Raw genomic sequence first — 8,561 nt, 5'->3', positions numbered from 1 at the left:
AAATAACTATCATAAAATGAAATAAGATTATAAATTAAAATTGCTTGGTAAGAAAAACACTTTTTCAAAAATAAAATATATAGCAAATATGGTACAAACATACCAAAAGAAAATAGTGATGAAAACACATTTTCATTTGCTTTTTTTTTCAAAGGCATTGACATTAAAATTAAATAAATTTCATTCTTGTGATGGCCCAGCCTCTGGCTCCTCATCCTGAAGCCCGACGACGACTTTTTGACTGGCTGACACAAATGGAACAGTACCTGGTTTGGAGTGACGGCGTTCGTTGTCTCTCCTGCAAGATATTAAAAAGTTATTCTTACTTTTAAGGATGAATACCTAACATGATGTAAATTTAAAACGTCACAAGTACTTTTAAATCAGTAAAAATCTAATTACCCCCTAAAAAGAGATAAAGTCATAATAAAAAGTTGTAACAGTGTTTGTCTTATAGATACAAACCTCTCAAATTTCATGGGGATATTTACAGCATAATGTCTGCTAATAGACTTGAGATAAAAATATTCAGAGAAACAGTAAGGCATTTCCCAATTGGATAGGCTCTATCACTGCTAATTGGGAGGTTGTGTCCAATAAAACATGATGTTTGCCATTAACAAAGTTCCTTTTCGGAACTTTTCTGTGTTCGAATAACTTCTAAAGTCTGTCAAGCCATAATTTGTATATACTAACTATATGGAACAGTAATTCTCTGACAGGTCCTCTTCAACTCTAGATATAAATTTTCCCCTGACATGTACCGACCATCTAACACTAACGAGGATATGGACTTGTTTGACCCTAATAGTCCCTCTTACTATACTTTGTCCTTGAACCTCTATTAGGAGAATCATTTTTGAACTCTTAGAAGCTGGGTATCTCTGTTCATCATCCTGAGTGTGTCTGCATTGTAGAACAAAAAAAGGTTTTCTTTTGTCGAGCAATCAAATATATGAGAAGAACTCTGAACCTCTAAGCATCAAGTCTGCCTCCCTTAGCTAGACAAGAGATTAAGACTTGTATTACAAGTCCAACACTATGATTAAGCACACCTAGATCTCCTTAATTGGTTGAGTACAAAATTGGAATTTCCTAGGAAACTAAGTTTGACAAGGAAATACCATTCCTGTTCACTTTCAAGGCTCCTTCAAAGTATGATAAAGGAAGTTTATTACTTCTGTGCTTTATACTAATCTTTCTTTCCTACCATTATCCCTACATTAAGGGGTCGGTTGCCTGATGCGACCTCTCCAATACCTTATGGAAACATCATTTACGATCTGCATGACAGTGTATAAAGAATCCCTTGTTTTTTATTTAAATTATTAAAATCATAAGAATTATACCCAATCCCTTGTTTTTCTATTTCAATTATAGAGATAATAGAACCGTAAATTTTCTCTTCCTTAATAATTTTATCATCTACTGATCTTCTTATGACCCATAAGTGAAATGAAAGTGATAGAAAGAAAATATTGAATGTATTCGAGATGAAGTGTCTGAGATTATGGCTAATGTATCTCGACTGGATGGGGCTAGGAATGAAGTAGTAAGATTCAGAATGGGTGTAAGGAATGAATGGACAGCTAGAGTGGATATGAATTTGTTGAGGTAGTTTGACCATGTAGAGAAGATGGAAACTGGTGGTTTACTGAAGGTGATAAATGGGAGAAGTGCAAGATGAAGGCCAAGATTTGGCTTCCAGATGGATGGTGTAAAGAAAGCCAAGCCCTAGGTGACAGAAGAATCGATGTGAGACAGGCAAAAGAGCATGCTAGGAATATAAATAAATGGCGAGCGTTTGAGAGACAGTTCCAATGAGCCCTGTTGCTACCTCGGTTCACCTTGGTGACGCAGCAGTAGAGGAGTCAGCATATGGAGCTTCATTTGTGGTGAAAGACAGGGGATGGTGGGCTGTGGCAACCAAACTTGAGTCGAGTACTTAGGCAAGCCAAAGGCAACAAGGGGTAATAACTTCACTGTTGTTTCTTTTAGGATGCCAGCTACCTCCCAAAATTGGGGGACGTGCCATGGAAAATAATTAGATGTAATGATGTACGACGTAAAGTCAGAAATACCGTAAGTGAGAGGCAAAGATGACAAATTTGGAAGTAATTTGTATTTTTCTTGACAATACAAAACTGTAGTTCTTTGCCTTCAAGAAATCAATGAATGCAGGTTTAAGGCTATAAAATGATTTAATGAGGTGTCAACAACCATTCTGGTCATTAACAGTGGTAGCAAGGTTGCGAACAGGTCTTTTTCCAGGGGGGTAAAGAACTACAGGTTTGTGTTGTTAGGAAAAATACAAATTACTTCCAAATTTGTCATTTGTTCCTACACAAAATACAAACCTTATGTTCTTTACTTAATAGACTTCCTCTAAACTTTTGAACAGTGATAGCTGCATCTAAGCATGATAATGTAAGAGATGAGCATCCGGACGCTAAGTAAACCAGTGGCCTGTCAGTACCAGCGTTTATGAATGTACAATTCAAGTACCAAAGGTCCCAACTCCACCCTCATACGGAGATTGGGGATGTAACAGGTAGAATATAAACATTTAGTCAGCGCTCGTTATTCGTATTTTATTATTGTTACTGTTCTTAAAATATTTTATTCTTGTAGTTTATTTATTTCCTTGTTTCCTTTCCTCATTAGGTTATTTTCTGTTGGAGCCCTTGGGCATATAAGATTCTGCTTTTCCAACTAGGGTTGTAGCTTAGCAAATAATAATAATAATAATAATAATAATAACCCACTGACTGACAAGCTTCCCCTCTTCAGTCTCTACTTGCCGGAAGAAAATGGGGTTAGAAGTGTTACTCCCCCAGGCAGACAGGTGAGAGTATATGACTGATCAAAAGTAATTGAAAGGTCTGCGACTGATAGCGAACACGAGAGCGATTCGTCACAAACAATCACTAGAGCAAAGAGGTACGACTTGCAAACATAATACTGCCCTCTTAAGAACGTGCGAATCCCTAGTAATACATCTAGTATAGCTCTACTGGGAGACTGAAATATAGAAATGGAGTTACCGAACAGCGAGGAATTGCAAAATAGAACAGCAATGACAAGCATAAGCTGAAACGTTTCCGAAAATTTTTGCATAATCAGTTGCGTGGAAATGTTCCCGAGTTGCTCGCATTGGGGTGTCGTTCCAAACGTTTGCTCACCAAGAGTATGAGCAGAAAGAGCCAAAAGATCGCAATTTAGGATTGTTTAAGGAGAAAACTTTTGCAGTATCTTAGAACCCAATGGAGGGTTGGCTAACCTTTATTGTTCCAATGGAAGAAAAAAGAACAGTACAAGAATTCATTGAACAGACCATAAGTTTAAGCAAAAGAAAACGATCCTGTTTCCTTTCATTCAATTGTCGTCAACTGACGAACTACTTTCCATAAGCAGATAATTTTAATGTAAGAACAATAGCTCATACAGAAGCCTTTATGTATAAAGCTTTAAAAAAAAACTGAATTAAAGTGACGAAACATAAAAAACGCGATACCAATGTAGGATGAAAGTGACGAAACAAAAAAACACGATGCCAATGTGGGATTGCTCTACTGCCATGCTAATGATATGTGAGCTAAATTAGTTAGGAGCTATGTTCTAATGTTTCTTTACTCTGGGAAGGCAAGCGCTTCACACAAGCACACTTTAATTCTTGTTTTGTGGAGAGAGAGAGAGAGAGAGAGAGAGAGAGAGAGAGAGAGAGAGAGAGAGAGAGAGAGAGAGAGAGATATATTGCTTCTTGACTTTCTTACACATGTTAGGGGCTTAGTAAAAGTTTAACTAGTTCAAAGATTGATTCTTAACTTCCTTACGAATGTTAGGGGCTTAGTAAGACAGTAACTAGTTTAAAGAGCATTCAAGAGAAAGAAAGAGGTTGGGTGAGCCAAGCGACCACTTGGAGCATTGAGCAACGTTCTACCACAGGCATGCTAGCCTGGCTCGTGCATTCTATCCCAACAGGTAGAGTAGTCTCAGAAGAGCATAAGCAGTCAACACTGCGTGATACAGGCTCACTGTGAGAGGATTGTGCTGCGATCCTGATTTGTGTTGCGAGCCTGGATCGCAAGCTGTTGAGAGGTTAACAGTCTCAAGCAACATTCTCAAGTGAAAGGATAGCTTTCACCTTTGGCCTCCTATCCAAGATAGATGTGAGCTTAAATTGTGTTGCAAAGCATCGAGATTGCATGCTACAAGAAAAACTCTCAGGTGAAAGGATAGCTTTCATCTCTGGCAGCACAAAGAAGGAGAGCTGTGAGCTTGAATCACTTTGCGTGCCTGGATTGTGAGGAGTCGAGAGATCGCTAGTGAAAGCTACTCTCTCAAGTGAATGGATAGCTTTCACCTTTCGCTCCATGATCCAGGCTTGCTGTAAGCTTGGACTGTTTCACGAGCCTAGGTCGCAAGGTACTGAGAGATTGCTTGTACAGTAGCAGCATATCTCAGTCTAAAGTATAGCTTTCACATTTGGTGCCACCAGTCACTGAGATGGCTTCCAAGATTTCCTAGGAGCTCCAGAGAGCTAGAGCTCTGTCATGTCAGAAATGCAAGGATGTCTCTGAGTTGCCTGGATAAAAAAACAACCAGGCTAGGATAGCAATTTGCGGTAGCGACTGCATCGGTTGGCGAGCTCAGAGGGAGAAAATGACAAAACATACCTCTCAAGTGAATGGCTAGATTCCACTTGAGCGTGTGAAGGCCACCTAGAGGTAGCTTATAAAGCAAACCTCCTAAATCGATAGAAGAAATTTGACTGCTGACCAAGTGAGGCAAAGCAACCGCTTCCAATACTGTAAGCGAGGATGAAAACATTGAATCAACAGCACCCGTTAGGTCTCTTGCTTGTGTTTCCATCAACGGATCGGCGTAAACAGATGGAAACAGACTTCCTCATAGAGGTTTTCTGATACTAAGACTTCAGGGAAGTCTAACTCCAAGGAGGTAAAGGTGAACTTTCACCTTTAGTCTGCCTAGAGAGTTAATGGAGCCACAATATTGATTAAGTCTCCAACTCAAGGACAATATCCCTGAGATGCTAATGCGTCACAACGAGAATAAAACTAAGAGTAAAAGTTTCATTTTGCCAAGCCAGCAAACGTGGAAGAGACGTCTGGCTTAGATCAAAATGAAAAAGTTATGAGTAAGTCGGGCTGGTGCTTCTCACCACAGTTGTTGACACCTCAAAATGTTTTTATAGCTGTATGCCCGATTGCACAAATTTCTTCTCCTAGGTAAAGAACGTAAGGTTTGTATATTGTGTAGGAACAAAGGGTATTGGTTCCCTAAGTTAACCAATGTACAACAATCAATAAGGTGAGTAAAATAAGCAGTTTGTTAAGGTAAAAGCACAAAATTATAACAATTTGTACTACTAACAGAATTGTATACCTAACCAGGTACAAAATTCAACATGCAGTATTATGAACCAAATAAAGTCTTTGTAAACCAAACACTTGACATACTTGCGAGCCTGGCTCTCTTTGATAATGGCATGTTCTTTTTTGGCATGGTAGATATGTTTGGGAAGATGCCTGTGACGAAGTATTCTGCGCATTTCTGGAAAATGACCATACTTTCTCTTCAACTCATCGGCATAGTTAATTGCTGATTCCTCCCTAGAACGTTTCTGCACAAAAATATAACAAAACATAGATAAAAACGTAAATTGTTAAAAAAAAAAAAAAAAACAATATAAAGTAGTCGTATTACAAATATAACCACAAATAATGATGCAATGACATTCAAAATTAAGTAGGAGAGAAATAAATCATTAATGCCCTTATGAAATTTACATTTCATGTCATAATTTTGTTGGATACATATCACCAGTGTTAACCCTTCAATATTTTGTTTTTAAACAAAGGTTTTCCTAACATTAAAATCACAAATTTTAAAAATAATTTGTATATTTCCTATAACTATACAAACGAGTCCTCTAATATGAGTATGACTTCAACAAAGCTGGAAACTTGGATGTTCAAATTTAAAACAAGGTGTTGGAAATTACTGGCAGGTGGCAGGGAAGCCGCAGCCCCATGCCAACTCAATGAATAGCCATTTTGACCTTCACCTAGGAATTGGAGGCTGGATGGGGTAGGACTAAGATTTATATAGTTTGGAAAAATACAAATTATTTTTATAATTTGTGACTTGTTCCTACATGAATACAAACCCTCCGCCTTTAATAGGAAGCTTATGTTTAGGAGGGAGGAAGTTCCTATAAATTCCCAGGATGTCAGGACATTCAGACCTTGAGAGGAGCAAGAGTGCTAATTCAAATCCACCTGCTATTGACCCAATAATGTATCAGGTGATAGGCTAGGTTTCTGGTTTCTGGTGATGGACAGACGGTCATGGAGGAACCTATATACGTAATGGGTTACGATGTCTAAAAGGTAATACTAATTTCAATTGATGGGTTTACATTTATGTCCATCCTCTGCCTCGTCAGGATGATGGTGGAATCACTTTTCTTTAAAATCAATAGAACAGTACTCGGTATGGTACCTTACCTGCATCAACATCCAATCCAGCAACATAACGGTTCAATTGCTGCATCCCAAGGAATGGGATACACGTACATCTTGTTCTGTGAGGGAGTTATGTACGCTAGGTCCTAGGGAAAACGTATCAAAGAACTTGCAGGTACATTCTCTTAGATAATAGGCTGTGAATATTGTCTGGCATTTTCAGACTCCCATTTCAAAACTTGCCCAATTGACAGAGTATTCCTAAAGGCTAGTGTCATTCTTACTTTTCTGACTTTGCTAGCGAGTGCATGTGTAGGCTCTTCTGGTTGTTCTTATGCTCTATTTATCATCTCTCAAGTCCAGATTTTCCTCTTACACCTTTCTTCATTGATGAACAGGTTTTGGAGATGTGGTCTGAAGGGTTAAGTCTGTTTTAGGTACTGTATTGTCTTAGTGGCCTTACAGGGCAAGGAAGTAAAAAATCCAGATCATTAGTTGCTTCCGAAAGTGAGAAGATGGAGAAAGGAAGAAAGCCTTAAACCTAGGGTCGTGCACTGCCGTGTTCTGAGTTTTGGCTAAGAACTCAGGAACAAAGGAAAAGGAGATCTTTTCCCTTCATTGGTTTGAGTAATAATGTTGTATATGATAAGCCGTGAATCTTGGCTACTCATTTCGCTGAGGCTAGTCCAAGCAGGAGTAATCAGAACTTAGATGACTACTCTTCGGATCAGGCAAAACAGTAGAAACGCATACATGTCAAGGTTGTTCCATGGATGTTTGAAGGTATCCTCTAGTGCCACTGCTTGATCCGGGCTTTTCGTTCAGTAAATCACCTATTATTGAGGAACCCTATAAAATCAAGAGGCTTTTTGCCACTTGAGAATGAAGGTACTACTCTGTATCGACCACTTGTCCCTGGCGACTATGTATGTCTACGATAACGTTCCTCCTGCCTGGGATGAATCTTGACAACTGCAATGTCTAATGCCCATTTGTGAGCCTGCTTCACCAACTTGCAGTCGTGCTGTGAAACAATATCTCCTTGCTTACTGATATACAGTATACTACAGTAGTGCTGTTGCTCATAAACGTTACAAAGCGGCCTATCAGACTCTGCTGGAAGGATTCCAGTGATGGAAGTGCTGTCTTCAGTTCCAGCAGGTTGATGTGCAAGGTATTCTCTTCGTGAGGCTAGTGTCCTGCAGCGTTCTGGTTCCTTAGATGTATCCATAACCAAAATAATCTCCAGAGGTGGAAATTCCAAAGAAGTCCTCTTAAGAGGTTGTCATCTTTCAGCCACCAGCCTAGAACTTCCTTTACTTCATGTTTTACTAAGTACACTAGTGAGAGGTGAGAGGGATCTATTCAGATCAGAGTAATCTGGCACTAATGACACAAGGACTGAATAAAACGCAGGAAGTGCAGGGGCTATATCCAGGGGATCAGTTTCAGGGAGCAATTCGTGATTGCCAAGCTTTAAAGTTGATAACAAATCAACATAGGTATCACTAATATGCAATGTAAGACTACCTTGGCCGTCATCCTCAGTTACCGGAGTTACTGGGAGCTGTGGAAAGGGAGGAACAGGGTGTTGAATATCGTTTTTTTTAGGATAGGGCTTATGCTTCTTGCTGTCTTAGCTCATTTCTCATGACAAGCACAATATTTCTCCCACTGGGAGGACAGCCACTCCCTACAAAAATCACAAGGGGATTCAAAGGAACACCACTTACCATGGTAGTTCGGGTAAAGGGGATGCGGATCAACCTCAACCCAATTTATGAAGGTGCCACAAGGGAGATCCTTACAGCTATAGTACAATAAAGCTCAAAAAGGAGCACTGCAAGGGCAATCCAGCATGGAGTAAATCTTGATCATAGAGCAGCAAGATCTGCCTCATGATGCGACCAGGAGAGAAGTGAATCTTGCCTCACAGCAGCTCAATGCTGCCCAGTAGTGGAGTTGGCTAGTAACCTATTATATAGTTACCAGTTAGTTACAAGTAAATGACTCAGAAGTTTGTATCTGCATAGGAGCAAATTAGTATTCTCATTATCGAAGCATCAAGTAATC

The 8,561-nt window shown here is 39.3% G+C and overlaps 1 protein-coding gene across 1 annotated transcript in view; it reads right to left on the bottom strand.

Annotated features, from left to right (window-relative positions):
- Positions 1 to 7,809: 7,809 nt before the first annotated feature.
- LOC137639768 (26S proteasome regulatory subunit 7-like) overlaps positions 7,810 to 8,561 on the bottom strand; it is a 46,861-nt gene continuing 46,109 nt past the window's right edge. The window contains exon 9 of the mRNA XM_068372013.1: positions 7,810 to 8,055. Coding sequence (XP_068228114.1) covers positions 7,810 to 8,055 — 246 coding nt within the window. The remainder of the gene's footprint in view (positions 8,056 to 8,561) is intronic.

This window comes from Palaemon carinicauda, chromosome 4 (genome assembly GCF_036898095.1).
Source record: "Palaemon carinicauda isolate YSFRI2023 chromosome 4, ASM3689809v2, whole genome shotgun sequence".
Lineage (NCBI taxonomy): Eukaryota > Metazoa > Arthropoda > Malacostraca > Decapoda > Palaemonidae > Palaemon > Palaemon carinicauda.
Note: the sequence above shows the minus strand (reverse complement) of the source record. Positions and strands in the feature narration are given on the sequence as shown.